Source organism: Rhineura floridana, chromosome 6, assembly GCF_030035675.1.
Source record: "Rhineura floridana isolate rRhiFlo1 chromosome 6, rRhiFlo1.hap2, whole genome shotgun sequence".
NCBI lineage: Eukaryota > Metazoa > Chordata > Lepidosauria > Squamata > Rhineuridae > Rhineura > Rhineura floridana.
The window spans coordinates 68,892,583-68,916,086 of record NC_084485.1 but is presented as its reverse complement, the minus strand read 5'-3'; the positions used below and the strand labels follow the sequence as shown (position 1 = coordinate 68,916,086).

Sequence of the window (23,504 nt, the reverse complement as noted above, 5' to 3'; positions counted from 1 at the left end):
AAGGACAGTGAAAATCTTAACCCTACAAAATGCAACTACAATTATCTCAAACTTAATGCTTGAGGACACATTTTATTCTATTATCTATTATAACTCAACATATTTCTGTAGTGCAAGACTCTTTTCTAAAATCTAGGTCTTCAGACCCTTTCTTTTATATTTACATCCCTGTTTGGGACTGGCGAGAGCTGAAAAACCACAACATATGCTCAATTCATCTCCTATTCTGCACCACACACAGGAAATAAAACACTGAAACACATTTCTTACATTAGCTTTATTTAAAGCACAAATACTTCTGTCTTATAGACTGTTTAAAGTAATGGTAAACATGTCTGATTCAGATACAGTGATTTAAATAGAAAACAAAAAAGACTAAGATGTACATAAAGTAATGGAGTATATAAAAGCCCAGAGGAATCTCTTGTACAGAAAACAAAAAAGTGAAGAAAACTGACAACAAACAGAACATTCTGCTTAAGCAGACAGGAACTATTGCAAACATGGAAAAGTCTTTCACAGTCTCAAATGTCTGTTATTTTCGTTCAATCAGCCAGAAGTTCTATTGTGAGAGGTCCTTCAGTATATTGGAGGATCATTGTTTCCAACTTCTTTGGAGCAATATGTTGATTAGCACTTAATTCAAGGCAGCCATTTTTAAATAAAATTACAAATAAGACTTGCTTCAATCATCCCCTGTAGAGGCAAAACTCCAAAGTGAAATTACAAAGCATAGGTTTTTCCCAGTTTAACTGAATATATTTACAACAGAATCAAGCAACTTTTCGCTCTTGCTAGGAATACAACCAGAAACATATCCTGCGCCACTGCTATTCCTTAACAAGTTTAAGTAGCAGGGCTGGAGTAATACAGGTAACAGATAACAATAATAATGAAAAAGTGATCATATAAAATATGGAGGTACGAATGATCAAGACTGGTAGGGTATACAATACACCCAAGTCTCCAAAAGGTGCAACTGCAGGGTTCATGGAAAACTGACAGATAACAGGTCAGTTGTGTGGATCAGAGTGCTGAACATGAGTGCCAAGGAAAGTTCACAGGTTGGCAGTTTCAAGACCACAGCTGAGAACTCTACAGATATGGCAGAGGAGATTGCATACATAGGAATAAGCACTCCAAACTGGTGCTTACCTGCCAGAGAGCATCATTCCAAAGCTCTGCTTTAGATGACCCATGCAATATCAACAAAGTAGGCCATTGCGCTTTCTGTTCAGGAAAAAAGAAGAAAACCTGAGAATAACCTTGCATGCCCTTTTAGGGCATTAAAAATATTGTTTGTTTAATGAATACAGAACATGAAGTGAATTTCTTAACTTTCGTCCCACGAGTTTATGCTTGCTAGTGGAAACCACTCAAGATGGTACAGAATGATGGGGAGGATTAAAACAAACATGCTATTCAATAGCCTTTCTGCATGTATTGCAGCATCTTCAACATTAAGAGATACTGAAGTCCCACCTACCCTGTGGCAGCATGCTCAGATGAAGATGATTACTCATGTTTCTCTTCCTCTAAACTATACTGCTGATCTATAATCAAATTTTAAAAAGAATTGCATAACTTAAAAGAGTTGACATAGTAACTCAGGAATACAGAAATTACCCTCAAAAAGCACAAAAAAAGAGGAAGCTGTGAAACACATACTGAGCTTTGCCACGTGGCTGGAAAACAAATATGACAGTTCTGTAAAAATCTTCAGGAAGTTCATTGAGTTGGCAGAGTAAATGGACCCTATGTGGGATTATAAATGGTCTCTGTTTTTCCCTAGTTGAAATGGTCGTGGTTTTCTCATAGCATTTCAGGTGGACAGGATAATAACAAGACAGTTATACAGGAACATCTCTCTGACCAGCAGGGCAATACAGGACAATCAAATGCAGCCAGTTTCTTCCACCAGTTCTAATGTGCTTTAAGACTTGTCATATCTCCTCAGCTAGAAAGGGGTAATCTTGTTTATCCAACAAAATATACAACTTTTATTTTCTCTCAAAAAGCAACTATATGAAAAAAAAAATCAGCTGTCAATCATTTCAGAAAGTTCAAGCAGGAGGGCATCCTCGTCTTTTCCTGGATCCAGGTCAATCTCAGCTTCCAGTTTGCCTCCTGAGATTTCCCAAATCAACTTTTCGAAGTCATCTTCTACTGATGTGGGTGTCTTCCCAGCTCCTGTTGAACTCAGTCTACGCGTCTTTGCTGCTGCATGTGAAGATGTTGCGCTTGCTACCTCTGCTTGCAATGTGGAGACTACCTGGTTATCTGTATGCAGCTCAGAGCTTCACAAAGAGGAAAAAGATAACATTATACAACTCCAAGTGGTAAATAAAGATCCTGTCTAGACATAGAGAACTCTTAGTCTCAGCAGAAAGGGGTGATATTAATAAGCTGCTTCAGAGTTTCTCCTCTAGCAGCAGGCATGTCATAAGGTAGCTACAGCTATGAAATTTAAGTACACAGGATACAGGTAGGTAAAGTAGAAAATAACATCTTTATTGGGGAATTCAAGCAAAATAGGGGGGATTTGTGTACGGCAGCAAGTATAGGTGGCACACACCAGCCCATCCTTGCACTCCACCCCACATACAGTGAGTGGGAAAGTCTGAAGGGGGCTTCTAAAGTCTGAAGGGAGTTCATATGAACATGCTTAGAAGTGTTTGTGTGATCAGGAACTCTGGTGCTGAAGCATTCCCTATCACCTGTGGCTTCTAAATGCATTCAGCTGAGCACAGTTAGAAACCCCTTGCATGTACAGCGCCACTACCCTCTGCATGTGTTCGTTTTGAATGAAGAGGATTTATGCTGCACTGATACCTAGGCCATATTACGAAAGGGCCAGGATGCAATGGTTAGCAGCAGAAAGAAAGAATACTTCCTAGTAGATTTCATTGCACACTAAGGGATCTCCCAAATGAAGGCTATTAGATATTTTAGTGGTATGGCTGTAACCCAGCTGTCTTCTTCAGTTTTGCATGTTTACACTATAAATGTACTGCCTTCAAGTCGATTCCGACTTATGGCGACCCTATGAATAGGGTTTTCATGAGGCTGAGAGGCAGTGACTGGCCCAAGGTCACCCAGTGAGCTTCATGGCTATGTGGGGATTCGAACCCTGGTCTGCCAGGTCGTAGTTCAACACCTTAACCACTACGCCACACTGGCTCTCTGTTTACACTATACAGCCTTATAATTTGTTTTTAAGACAACACAGATTAAGGTAAACTGAACAGTATTAAATATGAAAAGCAAGACTGAAGAAACTAGATCATTGTGAGGCATATAATGTATGATAAATGCCATAAAATCTTGTGGCACCTTAAAACACCAATCAATCTATTGTATCATTAGCTTTCATCAGTAAGACTCTACGTCAGATGCAGGGATACCTAAAGACTTCATTCAGAGCAAGGCTCTCTTGTCTCTGCAGTAGGCTCTGAAGACTGCTAGCTTGGTAACATCTAGGGCTGTGCACTAGATTTGGCTGAATCCTGAATCAAAACAGGCCGATTTGGGGGAGGGGGGATTCCGGCATGGGCCAGGTCGGGTCAGGACATCCCTGGGTCAGCCTGCCTGCAGCGTTCTTGTGCTGTCGGGATGGGGCATCTGGAAGGAAGGCTGCAGGAATCTCCTTCACTAGTGCCCTGGGGAAGCAGACCCTGGTCAGGATAGAATCCTCTGTTCACGAACTGTTGAGCAGGGAATTCAATCCTGCGGGCTGCAGAGTGCTGCTTCTCAAGAGCCTTCCCCATGGGGAGCCATGGGGAAGGCTCTCGTGAGGCAGCACCCCACAGGTTCAAATCCACTCAACAGCTATTCCCCCCTTTCCAACCCAGAGCAGGGGGATTCGATCTGGTGGGGAAGACCGTTTCTTGCAGAGAAGGCTCTTGAGCAGTAGCACCCCACAGGCTCAAAACTTCTGCGGGCAACATGATGCCGCTTCTACCCTGCAGGATAGAACCCCTCTCCCATGCTCTTGTTCAGGGGTGGGGGAGGAGACACTGTGCCTCCTTCCCCTGCCCATATGCTTACCTAGGGTTTAAAAAACGCCATCAAACATTAGCCCCACACCCCAAATTACTGCAGGGAAGGATTTGGGGCAGGTTGTCCCTGGGCTGGGGGAGCAGGGCTGTGCACAACCCTAGTAACATCTGATTCTTTTATCTTGCTGACTAAACTGAAACTACTATCTAACTAAAGAAAAACAATTCATAATTTGTATCCAAGTATTATACTTTGATCTATTACCACTCTAAATTTGCCACTGTAGACTTGGAATTTTCAATGTCAACACTATTATATTCCAAGTATTTATGATATTAAATTTATCTGTTACCTGGACCTCCATTCCCAAACTTATAGGGGAAGAAAGCTACAGGCCCCTATCCTAAATTTCATATGATGTCATTTCAAAGGTGACTAGTAAACATTTCACTTCAGTTTGAACTGCTGTTCTGAGAGACAATCCCAGTGATGTGCAATATGGCTATATAAATAAACAAACCATTACCTGTTAGCATACACTCTCTCAGGAATAGTGGCTTCTGTGGCTTCTGGAAGACCAGGAGCACTTGCCTGGGGGTGGGGGGAAAGATGAAAATAAATTCACTGGGTTGTTGTGAAGGCTCCTTTTTCTATCCATCATCATGCTACTTAATTCTTGAACATCCATCTTATTTCTTTCCCCTTATTCAAAATAAGAAATTATCGACTCTCTCAAGAAAAATGGAAAAATTGGGACTTTTCCAAAGATGATTGGTGACTTAGCGCTGCAAAAGTTACCACCCCAAATTGCTACCTATCTCAAAGCACAAAGTATACAAGCCCCCAATACTTTCAGCTATCACATAGACCTCAACAGCATGAATCAGTTTTCTTACCAGGGCTGTGTTTTCAGATGGGAGCTCCTTTGGGTCTGTGCTTGGGATGAGGCTCAGAGGCCTCACTGCAGCAATAACCGAGGGATGACTCTCTGATGCTTTACGCTTCAACGTCTGCTTTACTGGTGACATGGGCTTCACTCCAGATGGTTTCATATTCACTTTTGGTTTGGCTGTAACATGAAAGCAACCCACAGCCAGTCAGTGAAGAGAGAATGGCAGTGTTATTCTTTAAAATAGCGGGACAGAGAAAAGTAACACGATTTAAAAAGAACACTTCTCTTCCTCCAAAGAGCCCTTTTTAGAAATGTCGGATTTGTAAAGTATGAAAATACTTAGTGCTCTTTGCACACATCAGTTCTTCATCTACAGTACTTGAAAAATGCAGTATCTTGCAAGGGGCTTTTTGACCTAATGCAACTAGGACTAAGAATATGTCTTTGCCCTAAGGGCAGAAACAAATAATTGGAATGTGTTGGACAGTGCCCAGATACAGTATTGTCATATCTCCCATGTTCAGATATTGTCTGGCAGTAGTTGAAAAGAGAGTGAGGCTCCATGCCAGTATACCAGGAGGGGTCAAGCTACCTAGCTAAGTAGAGTTCCCAGGCATTCCCAGAGAACTTCAGGCTTTGGATGTGACCCTCTAATACTATACATGCTTGTGCCCTTGTCTCAGCAGTAATGCCTTGGATATTCATGACCTATAGCTTGAATAAGCAAGGCACCTTGACAGAAGACAGAAAAAAGCTTTCATTTCCACAGGCATTAAAATAGTTACAGCTATCACCCAGATTACTTCTGAAAGAATTGGGAACACCCAATTCTTTAAGATCCATGAAAATAGCAGAAGATAAATAATGCACATACTTCTATCTCAAAGAGATAGTAGATGAAAGTTCAAGTTGCTTTACCAATTGAAGTGTGTGTATTCCAGTATTATGCAGGAATATCCTTTCCTCCTATTGCTTTCTGCCCCACTGTGCCCAAGGCACGCAAGGGGGATGTGGATGTATGATTAAGAATACACAGCTTGTTATTTAGCTCCTAGGCATGATATGTATTTAAGCATAACCTCTAGTTCAGCCATTCCTTGAAAAAATGAATGAAGCTTAAAACAAGATGAACCACCTTGATGACAGAACTTTAGAGGTCTCCTTTCTACCTCTTATGAACATGTAAAGAGGGCAGTCTTGTTTTGACTCAGATTACCATCAAGATGCTCTTTACCTTTAGTTCTTCGTTCTACAGGCTGAGCAGAAAGTCTGGACTCCTCTGATGCCACATTCGCTGGCACTACCTCCTGGGATCTCACCAGCAACCTCTCTGTAAGTAGACGGGTTTTCTCCGATGTCACTGGGGATACAGGATTTATCATCCCTGTGGCCTTTCCTTCCACAGATTCTTCCCCAACAGGTGGCACAGTCACTGGCTCCTCCTGAGGCTTCTTTTGCTGCTCTTTTAGCTGTTGCTTCTCCTTCCTTATCTCTTCTAAGCTCTTCACATAGACTTTAGAATGTGAATTGCTCATGCCGTCATTCAAAGGCTGAGTGGAAATGGAAATCAAGGGGAGAGAAAACAGAGAAGCTTCCCAATGAACATTTATATAAGCTCTCCAGAGTACAACACACTCTCTTCTCGCTCACAATATAGCCAAAACACAGGTTACTGGCTTTTATAATGAATAAATTCCTTCATCTTGATTGTGGAAGTGTAATCTACAGAGACAGTGTGATCAGTGCAAAAGCAACTCACTTCTTGGTGGAAGCATAAAGCCACTCAAAATACCAATGCAGTTTCAGCTGAGACTAGATTAGCTACTAATGACTACGCAGTTCAGGCTCAATTAATGAAAACAGGTTTAACAATATTCAAGTGCATAAAATAAAATTCCACATTAAATATTTTATCTATGTTAATAGGCCTTCGGCTAGGTTTATGTTCACAAATAGCAAAATAAGCAAAACAGATTTCAAGACATCCTACTTTGGATGGCCAGGCTCTGGATAGTGCTGAAGGGCTTTAGAGCAGGATTTCTAACTTTTGCTTGCATTTATTATTATTATTTTTTTAACAAACATAGTATAGTCTGGGATTGAAGTCCCATCTCTTAGCATGACATGCCCTTTATAATAGGCTAATGTCAAAATATATTATGCTGAGCTTTGGGCTACATATGATTATTGGCACCAACTAACGGGGTCTAAATGAAACTAGTAGGATGAGAGAAAAGGGTTTGTATATCATATATCAACCACTCTGACAGACATATCCCAAATGATCTCCGCCATGCCCCCTCTATGATGAGTTTCCGCCGGGCCTTGAAGACCTGGCTCTTCAGGCAGGCTTTTGGGGTGGGTTAGGTTTTATTATTATTGTTGAGATTTTTAATGTATTTGTATGTTTTTAATTTGTACGTTGCCCAGAGTGGCTGGACAGCCAGCCAGATGGGTGACTTATAATTTTAATAAATAATAATAATATCAAATGGAAATTTTAAAAGATACTGCAAAAAATCTAAATTTCACATATATGCTCATGGAGTCAATGAGACCTTGGGGTGGTAGTAGATAGCTTGATGAAAATGTCAACCCACTGTGGGGCAGCTGTGAAAAAGGCAAATTCCATGCTGGGGATCATTAGGAAAGGTACTGAAAATAAAACTGCTAATATCATAATGCCGTTGTCCAAATCTCTGGTGCAACTGCATTTGGAATACAGTTCTGGTTGTGTCACCTTAAAAGATATGTAGAGTTGGAAAAGGTTCAAAAAGGGCATCCAAGATTACCAAGGGGGTGGAGCAACTCCCCTATGAAGAAAGGTTGCAACATTTGAGGCTTTTTAGTTTAGAGAAAAGGCGAGTAGGAGGTAACATGACAGTGTAGCGTATAAAATTATGCATGGCATGGAGGAAGTGGACAGACAGACATTTTTCTCCCTCTCTCATAACACTAGAACTCATGGACATCCAATGAAGCTGAATGTTGGAAGATTCACGACAGACAAAAGAAAGTGCTTTGTCACACAGAACATAGTTAAACTACTGAATTTGCTCCCACAAGAGGCAGTGGTGGCCACCAACCTGGAAGGCTTTAAAAGAGGATTAGACAAATTCATGGAGGATCAAGCTGTCAATGGTGACTAGCCATGATGGCTATGCCCTGCCTCCACAGCCAGAGGTAGTATGCTTCTGAATACCAGGTGCCAAGAGAGGACAGCGCTCTTGCACTCAGGTCCTGACTGCGAGCTTCACACAAGCACCTGATTGGCCACTGTGAGAACAAGATGCTGAACTAAATAGATGGGCTATTGGCCTGATCCAGCAGGCTCTTTTTATGTTAATTACAATGAACATGCACCATTACCAAGCCCTCATTTCCAAGAGACAGAATGTCTTAGACAGCACAATGAAGACTCACCTTCGCAGTGACATCCACTGTGGAAATTCTTGGAGAAGATTTCAGCTCTAGCAATGTTTTTTCTTCCCTTCCAGGGGCTGTTAAAACATCACAATGATCATTCTAAAAGGAGAATTCTCTCTCCTGAGGCATTTTGTACAGCTGTTTCCCCACCTTCTGAGGACAGGCAGATTAAGCAGGTGGCCACCACTCTTAGTAGGCCGCTATCCTGCTTGAAATGCTACATTCTAACACGAAGGTTCATGAAGCACTACATCAGGGGTGAGGAACTGTACTTCAGCCTGATGCAGCCAAGAGCCACATGACAGTGGTGGATGGGGCCAGAGACAAAAGTAGATGGAGTGAATGTAAATTTTACCTTTGTACAGTAGGCTAGTTTCTACACGCATTTGCACACCCCTCTCTATCTTCCATCCAGATAAGCAAGAGGCATTTTCAGAGTTCAAAGACACATACTGGCCAGGCAAAAACATTTGGAGTGTGAAGGAGTGAGGGGTTTGGCCTGGGGAGAGTTCTGAGGGCTACAAAGTGGCCAGGAGGGCCACATTTGGGCCCTGGGCCTAAGGGTCCCTGCTCTACATGCTAGAGCAAGAATGAGCTGCTTCATCCACTGCTCCTTCTCTGCTATTGCTGGGCCGGTTGACCTGCTCATATTCATTTGGAACTTGTCTACCCACCCCTGTAATTTCCCTTCAACTTGCTGTGATGTGACCCTCCTCAGTGTGGGGTCTCTGCAGGTACTGTTGAGACGAAACTGCTCTCAGGGGGCTACAAACAAAGTAATTCCTCTAGACTCCTAAACAACTTAAGAGGATTTGGAGGAACATATCCTATCTAGGCACATCCTACCCAGTCTTGAATTACATTAATGCACATAATGGTGACATGCCTACATGGTAATGATTTCATTTATTCACTGCACTGACTTTACTTCCAGCTGAACAAACCCAGATTTTTCCAGATATATTTGGTTTGACAATAGAACTAACCACAGGCTACTCCGAAGTGAGCTGGAAAGACCATATGCCCTGACCCACTTGAATGTAAGGTCAAATTAAACACTATCTTGGCTAATGTGTGATACCATTTGCTGAGATCCTGGAGAATTCAGGAGTGCAGCACTTATAGGGTAAGATAGACAGAAAACTTAAGACAGAAAGGGATCAGAGAAATAGAGAGGTAACATTTCAGCTTATTTCAACTTTAATCTTGGCAATTCCAAAACAGCTAAGACACACTATCAAGCCCTATGTTGCTCTACCCTATGTTCTAGCACCCAAATCCATCAGAGGATTTATACTAATAATAATCTGCTTCAACATATACTCAGGTGAAGTGAGTGAAATACATTCTGAATATGAGCATTTAGAAGTAAAATGGTGCTATGAACAGGGCATGTGTAGTACCTATTGGCTTTGTAATGCATAGCAGTCTCCTCCCAACTGGAGTTCGTTCAGGTTGCATCTGTGTCTTTGAGGTGTTCTCCCCACTTTGCTGCATTCGGAGGGCTTTCTCTTGCTTGATTTCCTCCAGAGTCTTGATGTGCACCTCCCCAATGTCCTTGGCTTTGCCAGAAGGCTCCTCTAGTTTTCTTCTGCTGGAAACAGCTGAAACCAAAGAGCCTGGCTTCTGAGGTTCACACTCATGCTTTGGTTTGGTGAGGCTCTCTTTTTCAGCTTTTATCTGCTCCTCTTCCATTTGCCTCTGTTTTTTCTCAGCCAGAACCTCAGAAAAGGTTTTGATCCTGATTGTAGGAGCGGGTTTTGCCACTGGATTGGGATCATCAATGGTACAAGTTACTTCAACCTTAGGTTTGGGCTGAGTTTCTCCCTTTCTTTGGCTAGCTTTCTCCAAACGGATTTCTTCAAGTGTTTTCACACGGATTTCACCTGCTGGTTTGGCAGCATTCTCTACACCACCAGAACAAAACAAAACAAAACAAAACAAAACGACTCACTAGAAGGAATTAACTTGCTTGTCTATGCCAGTCAAAACCTCAAGTGTAATGCCTTCTATATGCTTTCGCTCCCAAAAGATGGAAGTCACTGTGACAGTTAAAAAAAAATCTGTTTCTGATTTCCCAACATCACTCTAAATCGGCACCCTGTGCTTTTCAAAGTTGTTTATGCCATATTCCAACACTTGCCAGGTTTTCATATACTGAAGCAGATTCTCAACGTCAAAAAGTGAAAGGTATGTAATACATGCTGAATAAAAGATGCTGAAGGCTGAGAGCAATTCTCATTCCACAAACAAAGGAGCTCTAATATAGGGGGTAAGAAAGCAGTGGAAGGCTGATCTTTATGTAAATTGGGAGTTCTATAGGACTGTAGCCTATTGTCCCATTAAACGCATTGGGGTTTACTTCTGAGCAGAGCAGCCTAGGACTGCACTAAAGAAGCAGTCACCAGCAGGAAATGCTGAGAAAGGGTATTCCAAATAGTTACCTGTTTCCATATCGTTCTGCTCAGACGGTAATCCTAGTCTCTCTTTAAGAGACCTGGGAACTTGCACTGGAAAAAGAAAGAATAAATGAATAAAATTTGTTCTGTTATAGCAATCTTCCCCATCCTAGTGCCTTCCAGATGTTTTGGACTGCAACTTCCATAATCTCTGACCACTGGCTGGAGCTGAAGGAAATTGGAGTCCAGCAACATCTGGAGGGCACAAGGTTGAGGAAGGCTGACCTACGACTTTACATGGAATTTTGTTTCATATGGAAGTCAAAATTATTGCATGTTGCTTCCTGCAATTCACAAGAACCACAAGTGAACTGCAAAGACAGAGATATAATATTCCCTAATCCTCTTAAAAAATCTGTACCAAAGCATCAAGTTATGCACAGATCAGCTTATTTGCAGAATATGAAGTAGTTTGCGCACACTGCTGGGCACAGGCACAGCATACATGATTTTAGGTACAAAAAACTGTCAATATGGCCTTTCCATTATATATGATTCATCATTCCAGATATAGTCACTTCATTGAAATTTTAAAACAGTTCCACTTTCTTGTGCACTATAAGAAAAATACAAGGAATACATTTTACTAATTAAACAGCCATACCTCTCTTTGGTATTTTGTCTGCATTCTCCAGGGAGTCGATTTTCTTTCCTAGTCTTTCAGCAAGGCTGCGTTTTAAGGGAAGACCACTCTCAGCAACTAATAGTAAAAAGAAATTTTGCTTTCATACTTTTTTTTAAGCTTTCAGCTATACTTGCTACTTGTAGTGGCAATTATACCTCCTACTACTCATACTTTATCTTTTATTTATTTTATTTTTAAAATTTATAACCCGCTTTTCGCCATATAGGTCTCAAAGTGATATTGAAAACCACTTTTAGTGGGCATTTTGCCTAGAAAAGTGAAACATAGATAAATATATATATGTGGCAATGCAAGAGGCAGATGAGGGGGATAAAAGTTGGTAACAAATTAGCTCTTATGCAACTATCTACTAAAAAGTCGGGAATAATGGAAATCCTCCTTGCAACAGATGCAATGAATAAATGGTATAAGCTTTAATACAGTCATTTAATAAGTCATCCAGTTTCAAAAACAGAAAATAAAAATCAACCCATTATCAAATTTTTGTGCACATAAGCACATACAATAGAAAAAATGGTTAAGGCTGATATGTAATAACTGAAGAACAGTTTTTTTTTTATTCCACATGTGAGTACCTTGGCACAGTCATTATCCAAAATGGGGACAATAGTCAAGAAATCAGAAGAAGGCTAGGACTGGGGAAGGCAGCTGTGAGAGAACTAGAAAAGGTCCTCAAATGCAAAGATGTATCACTGAATACTAAAGTCAGGATCGTTCAGACCATGGTATTCCCGATCTCTATGTATGGATGTGAAAGTTGGATAGTGAAAAAAGCGGGTAAGAGACAAATCAACTCATTTGAAATGTAGTGTTGGAGGAGAGCTTTGTGCATACCATGGACTGCGAAAAAGACAAATAATTGGGTGTTAGAACAAATTAAACTAGAACTGTCACTAGAAGCTAAAATGATGAAACTGACGTTATCATACTTTGGACATATAATGAGAAGACGTGATTCACTAGAAAAGACAATAATGCTGGGAAAGACAAAAGGGAGTAGAAAAAGAGGAAGGCCAAACAAGAGATGAATTGATTCCATCAAGGAAGCCACAGACCTGAACTTACAAGATCTGAACAGGGTGGTTCACAACAGATGGTGTTGGAGATTGCTGATTCATAGGGTCGCCGTAAGTCATAGTCGACTTGAAGGCACATAACAACAACAACCACCACCACATGAGAGTTCTCACCTATAGGAAGCTTTCGTTTTCCAAATCTCTCTGCAACAGTCAATCGAATCTGAGGCTCCTCACCTGACACAGTTAAGCACAAGCAACTGTAACTTTTGCTTTTGAAACAAACAGAAGCAACCCACAGAAGGTAACACTGATCATTTGCACAAAACCAAACATATCAAAGTGTAACCAATCTGATTTAGCATGGAGGTTGACAACCTTTTTGGACCAGAGGGCACATTTCAAATTTGGAGGGAATGCTGGGGGCACCAGTTACAAAATGGCTGCCATGGGGGCATGGCACAACACAAAATTAGAGAGCAGCCGTGGGGAAGCTTTCCCCATAATTATATTTCCATATTAGAAGATGCTTGACCTGTTGAACTTCTGCCTGCCAGAGCTGTTAAAGGCACTAAACCAAAGCCTAGTCTGCCATCCTGTACCTGCTTACTTGAAAGTAAGTCCCATTAACCAAAAAGAGACTTCTGAATAGGCATGTATACCACTGTAAACTATACAGTGACTTCTTAACGAGTCCCTGGTCTTTAGCTCCTGAAAAGCAGGAGATATGCTTAAGCCTCTTTGCAAAGTTTTCACATTTGCCTTTTGGAGGGAGCGGGATTCTTTAAGGTTCACACACACTTATTGTGTAGTAGTATTTGCAGAAAATAACGTCTAGGCGCTACCTGATCTCAGGTAAACCCAGCACAGGAAAGATGCATCCTGGTTGCTAGAGGAAAAGGGCAAACTATGGAGATTCCAAGGACTAGGGGGAAAAAACAGAACCAGGAAAAGTGCACTAAAAGGGAGAGGAAACAACAGTCCTTTAGAACCCCAGGGATTGCTATTGCCTGGTGTTTAAGCAACTCACTTATCAAATCACACTTCACTCACTGGCTAATAACAGTGACAGGCAGGAACAGCCAGGGTGGCTCGTTTCACAGAAATCATTTACAAGGGAATCTGCACATTTTGCTCCATAACATTCCTTCCAGAAAGGCTAGAGACTTACTTTTAAAAAAATGAAAACTCAGATTCTGGCCTATCTGCTGGGGGCACCACTGATGGCCTTTATGGGTGCCAAGGTGCCCACGGGTGATGGGCTAGCGACTCCTGACTTAGCAACTCACAAATAAGAATAGCTAATTGAGTGAGAATCCACCACTTTTACGAGAGCTGCTAAACTGAATACAAAGCACAGTCACACTCACCTTGCTTTGTAGATAAAGTTACAGTTCTGACCACAGTCCGTACATTTTCCTTCTCTGGGCCTGGATGGGTCTGAGTTTGAGCAGAAACTTCAGAGGGGTCGTCTGAGGAGAGCAAAACAAAGCTATATTAAGCTGCACTACCACTACTATTTGGCATTTATATAACACTTTAAAGCTGCAATTTTAAGTATTTTTATTATTATGGAGTTAGTCCTGCTGAACTCTGTGAAACGTACTTCAGGTTGAGGATACTTAGGATTGCATCGTGAATGTTCCAAAGAAGTAATATATATTAGTAGTCCTTACAATAAGCCTGCATGGTACAGACTATCATTCCAATACTGCAGAAGATAATAGCTTTCCTAAGGGCATCTAGTAATACTGTAAATAGTTTAATTCTATTTTAATCTAGACTTTTGTATGTTTTTAATTATATGTGTTCTTTTATCTGGAAGCCATCGTGAGTTCCAGTTTTGGAAAAAGGGCGGAGTAAAAATAATGAAAATAATAAATAAATAATGCATGGGTGAGATGCAATTTAACTGTAAAGCTTCTTGGTCACACTCTTAAGCCACTATGCACCACCATTGGCAATGCATAGCTCCTCAAGGACAACACAGGCCAATACCCAAATCCTTTATTTCTGTGAGCAATAACAAAAAAATCTTTTGGATACTACTTTGCTGTGCAACAGATCATAAGTTCACTGAGTCTGATTTTCCAGAAATACAAGTGATTTATGCAAATGTTTCAGAAACAAACTGAAACAGCCCTAACAGTCAGTAGGGGACAGCGGGGCAACACAGGCAGGGTGGAGGAGGAGAAGGGAAAGGGTGGGGTGTGGGGAGCTCAGTGCAGTGTGGGCATGGCAGCAGGAGTGTCAGGTTGGCACTACCACTGCACCCACACCACGTTCCTCTCAGGAACCAGCAGCGACAGTCAGCATTGGGAAAGCAGGTGAGCAACTCTGCCCTGCTAACTGCCACTGTCTACAGTCCAACAGCACTAATTCAATTTGCGGTGCACAAAATTGCGACTCGGTGATCACAGGCACACTCTATTCTATGCATAGCATCAGGCTGACAGTATATCATAAACTGAGATTCATGCAATAACTAATGGAAGAATCTATGAAAGAAAATATAGTCAAATCATGGTATGCATTGCAAAGCAGATGCTTGGACAGTTCTCTACTTTATTTTCAAAGTATATAAATATTTTGCAGCTAAGGTGCCTAACACCAGATATCTTTTGAGCTGGTGTTATACACAATGTCTATTTTAAAATGCATTTAGTAGTAACAAGCCATACAAGAAAAAAACATTAGCATTTACAAGGCTTTAAGCAAAAGCAAGTAACAGTCCATCCTGGACTTCTCATCATAGCCAATACAACCAGGAAGATGCTGGACACTGTGGAGTATCATCCAAATGACAAAGGTCAACTCACCACCTTGCTTCTTTGATTTTTCCTTCATTTTCTTTGACTTGATCTCTTCAAGGGTTTTGATTCCAAAATTCAAAATATCATCTGAAAAATGTGAAAATCTGAGTAAGTGCATGTGTGTGGCATTTAAAGTTTCTCCAAAATAGGAGGGGGGGGGGAGAGAGAACAAGCTCAAAGTTAGATCATTGGTGATATTTTTTAGTCCAGGAATGGAGGTTCCACTTCCCATGCTTGCTACAATGCAACTAATTTGAACATAATTCCTCTGTTCAGATTATACTTTTGTTACTCAATAGGAACTTCCAGTATTGTAGTTCTGCATATTCTTTGTATGGAAACCTCAGGACTTTCCTCCTTCTCCTCATGCACTTCAGGAATACCTATCTTTTATCTTGCATGAAAACCAATGCAATGTGTGAGAATGGTGATTTCAACTTTGCTGGCCCAGTGAACATCAGCCTTTTCAAACCTGTGGGTTTCTCAGCCCTCATAATGATTACAGTCTTTTTTCTGTTTGCAATATAATATACAATAACCTTGAAATCACACTGCTAATTCCCATTTTAGTTTCTTCTAGAATTACTTCTAAATTCTAAATATGAATGGGGAACTTGTGCCCCCAGATATTGTTGGACTACAATTCTCACCATGCCTGAACATTGACCATGCTGGCTGGGGCTGACGGGAGTTTATTTATTATTTTATTTATTAATTAAATTTGTATCCTGCCCTTCCTCCCAGAAGGAGGCAAGGGTGGCTGGAGTTAGAATCTAACATCTGGAGGGGCACAGGTACCCACCCGCTTCAAAAGATGGCCAGTGGCAACACTTAAGCATTTCTATGCTAATGCCCAGAGCTGTATTCATTCTTTGTGCTCCTGTTGTTATGCAGAATTATGGAATCTCTCACAAAAACTGGAGGCAAGGTGACATCAGTGACCCAGGGTGGAAAATTTTGCTTTATTGTTCTGTGAATATTTTTTTTTCATTTCATAAATTCATTAGTAACAATGAATGGATGCCAATGACAAATAAATATTAGGCAAGCTTGGCAATTTCAAAGGTTTTATCTTTGTTTACTAAATACAAATATAATAAACATCCTAAATTAGATCACTCTCTGGAATATTAGAAAATTTTCCAATGCAAACTGAACATTTTTCCACAAAATGTTCAAATTCAAAATTTTCTGGAAAACCCATAGTTTCACTAGTTGCCAAGGTAAGTCAATTTTAAACAATGCAAATATAAAATTCTTAGGGCTCCTAGTACTTAGAAACTTTCAAGCATGACTTGTAAAACTGTGACTTGTGTTACAGTTAAACAGACTTCCTGTGGACAAAGAATCTCTGAACCTTTGCCAGATCCCATCTTTCCTCATAACTCCTATACCCCCTTCCCCATATACCTTCTACCTTCCTGCCCCAGCACTTCACTCCAGTACTTTATTTTTTAAAAATACAGTATTTGTGAAAACATATTTCACAAGAATTGAATGGCAAGAACTGAAATATAAAAAGTATGCTTAAGAACATGAACAATATAATCCAAATGCTGAATGTGGGTATCCTTTGCCAAAACGACACAATGTCTTGCTAAAGGCCCACTCAGATTTTGTTAAGCCCATTAATTCCTACCTTTATCTTGCTTTGTGCTAGCTGATGTTTTCCGCGTAGAAATTATCCGCAATCCATTAGGTACCTCCGCAGAGGGTTGTTGAACAGGCATTTTAGTTTCATCACCTTCTTCAGATAATTGATCTGAAAAGAATAAAATTGCTAGTTTGAGTCTATTCCTGTTTACCAGAAATAAGCCCCATTATGTTCAGTGGGATGTACTCCCACATGTGCGTAAGACTGCAGCCTTAGGCTGCAATGTTACACCCATGTACCTGGTAGAAAGCTCCATTCAAATAAGGCAACCTTAATTCTGAGTAGGTAGGTGTAAGATAGTACTGTGAGTTATGTAAGATTTTCATTTGGATTCTCGCAGCTGCCTATTCAGCTAAGGTCACTACTGGACTATTATATCACATAATTAAATTAATTAGTATATATTTATAGAGGGTCTATAATTTGCCATTAGTATTGGTACTCTCTGATGCTATAGGGTGGAATATTCCCCTCTGCAGCCCTCCTCCATTTTATTTATTTTTTTTTATTTATTTATTTATTTATTTATTAAATTTATACCCCGCCTTATGGCCAAAAGGCCCTCAAGGCAGCTTACAAAAGAAAATGAACATAATACATCAATAGAACATAATACTTCAATAAAATAATACAATTCTCAAAATTAAATAACAATTCTTAAAATTAGATAACAAATAACATTATTAAAAGCAAATTATTGAGCAAGTGTTACTTTAAATACTTGTATATACATGTCCACAAGGCAAGAACAAGAATAACTCTGGCAACTGTTTTCTTTGTTATCAATCAAATTACTCATCATTTCCACAGTCAGCTGGGTTCTTCCTTTTCAGACATTCAAATTCTTCGGTCCCCCAGGAATAAACAAGGTAGGTTATGACGAAGGGAGGGGCCACCCGGAAGACCGGGGTTCCCACAAGTTCAGTCACATCTCCTGCACCAGGAGGAAGTTCTTTCTTGGGGCTGCCATGGAACCGTTCTGCCTCTTTGACTTGAACAAGTTGTTCATCCAGTGCTTCTTTTTCGAGCAGCAACTTTTGTGTATGGCCTGCCTGGACACCAAGATCTTTCTGCAGAGCAAAAATCACTCTCTCTTTGCCTTTTATCTCATCCATCAGCTTACGGATGTCCCTCTCGCATTCACGCTTCATTTTTCTGCAGGGTTTAGCTTGTTTGTTCGGCTTGGTGGTTGTTATGGCTCAGTCGCGGTGCATGGCGGCAGGCATGAGACTGCTGTCTAAAGAGAATCTTTTGCTAAACTCCTTTTTCACTAGATGCCTTTTGTCCATGGCTGGAGGTTCTTTATTGTGTGGTCTACTAGAAATGCCAGGTTTTTGCTATTTGCACTTAAAAAGCACCAGCTTCCATGCCTGATGTTAGATTCCGCTGAGGCCCTTTCAAAGCACCTCCACCTTCAGAGATAAGGTGGGTGACGACTAGGAAGATGGCTTTTTCAGCTGTGGTGCCCAGTCTTGGCGGAGTCCTCCGGCTGTTCAGGCTCGGCCACCTCCGCTGTTGGCGTCTCTCTCTCGGGACTGGTAGACTGGGACTCTCCTGCAGCAATGGCCCCGTCCTGCGGGCTCCGCTGCTCTGCAGAGCTACCCGCTCCCATGGTTCTTCTTTGCTGTGTGGCGGGTGGCTGCTTTGTGGCTCTGTCTGTCTCTCACCTCTCCCGTCCAGATCCGACGCTTCCCGCTTAGGAATGAGACTTTAAAAAGGGACTTTTCCACCTTCTAAGAAGATAACATTAGTCCCACCAAGAAAAGTTGCTGGTTTCCAATCCTTGAAAGAGTTACAACTTCCTTTTCCCTCTAGAGCAGATGGAGAGGAAAACAACTTGATTAAAATTGCCTTCCTCCCCATTCTGCTGACTGATACCTTCGGTCAGTGGACTGGTATTCACTAGATTCCAACAGCTCTAATACAAAGAAACAAAATGGAGTAGCTAAATCAAATGTTCTACCCTTTTAACTAAGAGGACTGCTGCTAGCATTTTCTGGGCAAAGTGCTATTTTAATGTCAGTACTAGCTATGGATATTTATTATTTTTATTGTTATTATATGCTTCCCAGTTTTAAATATTATGATGTTTTATGTGCCGTTACAAATTTGTTTAATTTATATACTATTGTGAGCCGCCTTGTAAGAAAGCTTTTCTAAAGGTGGGATATAAGCCTATTACATAAATAAATAAATGATGTTCAGACTCACACACATGACAAGATCTTTGTTTTTTGCAATTATTCTCTGCCTTATATCACAAGGGAGGTTGCACTTTAGGTTTCTAATATAGTGACTGGAATAACACACAACTGCCCTGCTGAGGGAAGAGAGTAACCCAGGCCTGTCTGATGGTCATCAGTGGCAGTTCTGCGCTGTCTCAGATAAACTAGATCAGCGACCCCACCAAAGTCCTAGGATCCTCTCAAAAGGAAGTATATGGACCCAAACTCTGGATATATGACTTTGATGATTGTGGGGCACAGGTTGAAAACTCACCTCTTCACTGGGATTTAATGACCTGGTCAGGGTTTTGGATAGTTGTGCTGTGATTGACTGGCAGTGTTTTTACCTGCTCCTTTACATATGACAGCATCGGTGTACGTTTTTGTTTTAAATCCCATGATTGTACATTGCCATGATATCATGTGGTGATGAAGGGGGTGGTGGTTAAAAATATTTTAAGTATAAATAAATAATGCTATAATTGGCAGGCCTCTGTGTACCTCAGGTGGGCTACACCCCACTTATCCTCCTGGGCCATGAAAATATTGCAGTCATTAGGTTACTAACTGTTGAGCAGGCCAGTAGGTTACTCATGATGGCAAGGGAACCGAGAAAAAACAACTTAGCCAGGATAAGCTTCAACAAAATAAGTGACAGTGTTAGAATTAAGTTAATTTGGGAATGCTGTAGCTAACACCCCTGGATTTTATCTTTGAAGAAAGAACACCAATGGAACCTCCTCTGATTGATCAATGGCCAATCTGATGGTCTTAAGAAATGTTTCAAGCTGCTAGGATAATACCAAATATCACCTCCTGCTTTGTTTTATTGTTGTTTTCATCCTGCTTTTATTTATTTTTTTATATAAGTTGTTAGGCACTTTGGTAACCTGTAGATTGAGAAGCGGGGTATAAAATGAATTAATTAATGCCTTAAGGAGATATGCACTGAAACAATACAGAAATGTCCTGCTTTAGGGAACTGTATTTCGCTTACCATCATCATCTTCATCATCATCTGCAGCATTGATAACGACTGGTGGATGAGTTGGGCTGGGTACATTTTCAGAATTTTCCACCTTCATCACCCCACGCAATTGAGGAGATGGATTGGATTGAACAGAAAGTTTATTCTGTTGCAATGAAATCTGCGTAGCTTTCATCTCCTCTTCTGTAGGCTCAGGCACATTTAGAACAGCTTTAAACAAAAACACATAAGACACTATAAACTACAAGCTGAAAACCATTATTGATAATATAGATAGGTTTATGACCCATCGTATGTGAAATCTTTCCAAAAACATTAGAATCATAGTCAGCAATTGATTGTGATTGATATTTATATAATAATTTTATTGATATTTAATCACTAGTCAAGCTTCATACTGTTATTGTTTCATGGAGAAACCATTTGTGTGAAGAAACAATTTGAATTGTACCATCAAAAACTCTTTAAAAAGGAAGGGTTGCAGGACTGCTGTGGTTAAAGTTATGTAAACTGCTCATAGAATTTTTTATTAACCAGTCTATAAATTTGCACAAAGCTATATTCACATGGCTATGTTTTCAAGCTATGTGTAGAGTTCAGTTACCAACAACAACAACAAATAATGCTGTGGAGCATCTAGCTGTGTGCAATAAACAACTTGTCCCCAAGTAACCTCTATCTGCTATAAAATTGCTGAGGTTTTTTGATGGAGAAAAAAAAACTAAGTTAGTCGGGCATGGCTTTCCTTGAAGCCACTACAAAAGTGTGCGTATCTGAAGATAAGTCAGTGATGACTTCCCAAAGGTGAAAATGCAACTCACTCTTGCTTGGAGGTAAGAAAAGCCCATCCACAAAACGTCCTTTGTTGTGGTGGAATGCACAGTTCAACTTCTGACAGCCTACTGGCTGATTCTCCCAATAGCATGGAATCTCGCTGCGTTTTTTCTAAAGACAAAACACAGGTTGAAAGTGTATGCTAGGAACAACCTATAAGTCCACAACATCGGTTAGCAAAATACTAATATGGTATCAGGAACATAATCTTTATAGCATAAGAATGTTATCAGTAGAAGAATTAATAACACAATATATATTTCTTCAGTTAAAAAACCTTACCCATTTCTTTCAGGATGGGACAGGGATCTCTTTTGGCCCAGCAGACCAGATATTTATCTCCCCCCACCCTATAGGCTAACTTTGACAGGTGGGAAGGGCCACCCACTTGTCAATTATCTGATGGCATGCCAATGCCAGGTGACTGATAGGTGGGTAGTCCCACCTACCTTTCAAAGTTGACCTGTGGGGTGGGGGGAGGGGGATCTGCTTTGCCAGTGTGTTACTCACAGGGAATGAGCTGGTGAAGAAGCACCCTACCCAACTGAACTCTCTGCTCACCAGTTGATAAGCAGAGGCTTCAATCCTGCTTTCTGCAAGAGTCTGCTTCGCCAATGCATTCTCAGCAGGCTTAAACCCAGCCCCCCTGCCCAGTGACATCAGCTGATAGACAGGTGAGTGTGGTCTGGGTGAAATGCACTCGCTGGCCTATTTGGACCTCCTGGCAGGCCATGACTGGCCTATGAACTGGTGGTTCCCCACCCTGCTTTCACAACCATCTATGAAGAAACTACTTAATCACAATTTTTATTTTATTTATTTATTTCATTCCATTTCTATACCGCCCTTAGCCAATGGCTCTCTGGGCGGTTCACAGCAAGGAATAAAATACAATACAGTAAAAATCAGATAAAATCCCTAAAACAGACAACTTAAGCATTTAACAACATGAAATAAAGTAACTAACATAACACAATTAAAACGCCTGGGAGAATAAAAAGGTTTTGACCTGGCGCCGAAAAGATAGAAGAGTAGGCGCCAGGCGCACCTCATCGGAGAGACTATTCCATAATTCGGGGGCCACTACTGAAAAATGGCAAGGATCCAAAAGGCTACATGTGGTGTTCCACTCGTGAACCCAAGTATTTCCATCAATTTGTCCCTCATTTCCCTGAAAATCAGCTCACCCCCCGATACTCCATGAAAAGCAACCCTTCAGGGAAGGAGCTGCATGCATGCATTTTGTGCAGAGGCATGCAATATAACATAAGAGATGCAGCAGATGGGGAAATCAGCACATACAATGCATGTGTAAAACTGCTTTTCACTAGCACATGGGGCTTTGGGGATTCTGGCCAATTATTATTTTTCAATTCTCTCCTTTTCCTTCCAAATCCTACTGCCTGCTATATCTTTTGATAAGACAGATAAGCTATTGCAAACCTAAAGTTAAAGACCGGGGCATTATAGACCTTTGAGAATTCATTATTAAAAGCAAACATTGTTAAAAACCAAACAGCATGTGGTAGACTTCCGTATTTTACAGCCGTAAGGTAGATTTTGCCATCATATTCCTTGTCTGCATGAGTCACCCTGTATGTTTGCCAGTACATTCTCATGTGTATTTGGGTTATCGGTTACTGGTAGAAATTACCAAGGGACACTAATTGTAACCACCTAATTCATACATTATGTCAGGGGCCAACAGGATTTTCTGGGTCCAATATATTTTATGCAGATTAGACTCCCTGCTGCACTCACAAAACATGACACAAATTTGCATACACTTTACTTCATGTGCAAATTGTACCCTCTTTTGCAGGGGGGAACACCCAAAAATAAATCAGGGTCACACCCAAGTAATAAGAGGTCCAACAGATAGAATATAAACAGGAGAAGAAAAGGCTTACTCTGTTTAATATCTGCCTATACATACAAAAGTACACCGAACATGTACAGTTTCACATTTTACACTCACTTAACTCATCACTGTTGTGCTCACTTCCTGCCTTGGGCTACTCATTAACTCTCAGCCAAACATACTCTGAAATGGCTAGGATAAATCACATGGACAAAAAGACCATCTAAACCAGGACTTAAGGAAAGTTCACATTACTCATTTTGTAACTTTAATGTTGAAACCATCAGTCACCACGCAATAAGCTGCTGCAGGCTACCTTTTAATCACCACAAGTCAGCACCTCCAGATCAGAATCAAGCTGGAAAGGACTCAATGGCTATGATAAATGGTGACAGAAACCTATGCTGGTAATCTAAACCTGTGAATCTCAAACTATTGTGAACAGTCTCTTCTTGTAAAAGTATATTTATATATGTATTCAAAGGAAGGCACAAGTTATCAAAATAACCTTTAAAATGAACAACTTTATGTAGCTTCATGGAGGCGAAATAACTTGGTAACTCTAAATCATACCCATCTCTTTACAGTTTTTCAGCAAAAGGCTCCATACCAAAAATACTTCAATCCTGTTAGTCTCAACAATGCAAGGACAAGCTAATGTCAGATTAATCTCACTGATGGAATATATATT

The 23,504-nt window shown here is 40.7% G+C and overlaps 1 protein-coding gene across 10 annotated transcripts in view; it reads right to left on the bottom strand.

Moving 5' to 3' along the window:
• Positions 1-218: 218 nt before the first annotated feature.
• ZC3H11A (zinc finger CCCH-type containing 11A) overlaps positions 219-23,504 on the bottom strand; it is a 32,354-nt gene continuing 9,068 nt past the window's right edge. For 9 of the 10 annotated variants that reach the window (XM_061632223.1, XM_061632227.1, XM_061632230.1 and 6 more), the window contains 14 exons: positions 20,940-21,063; positions 20,128-20,328; positions 16,891-17,013; positions 15,258-15,338; positions 13,809-13,910; positions 12,613-12,675; positions 11,381-11,476; positions 10,762-10,827; positions 9,721-10,224; positions 8,315-8,391; positions 6,126-6,441; positions 4,896-5,068; positions 4,526-4,590; positions 220-2,297 (listed from right to left, as the gene is read on the bottom strand). In XM_061632223.1, coding sequence (XP_061488207.1) covers positions 2,039-2,297; positions 4,526-4,590; positions 4,896-5,068; positions 6,126-6,441; positions 8,315-8,391; positions 9,721-10,224; positions 10,762-10,827; positions 11,381-11,476; positions 12,613-12,675; positions 13,809-13,910; positions 15,258-15,338; positions 16,891-17,013; positions 20,128-20,328; positions 20,940-21,063 — 2,250 coding nt within the window. In that variant the 3' untranslated portion in view covers positions 220-2,038. Of the gene's footprint in view, positions 2,298-4,525; positions 4,591-4,895; positions 5,069-6,125; positions 6,442-8,314; positions 8,392-9,720; positions 10,225-10,761; positions 10,828-11,380; positions 11,477-12,612; positions 12,676-13,808; positions 13,911-15,257; positions 15,339-16,890; positions 17,014-20,127; positions 20,329-20,939; positions 21,064-23,504 lie in introns of all 10 variants that reach the window. The other variant, XM_061632232.1, reaches the window with a different exon arrangement.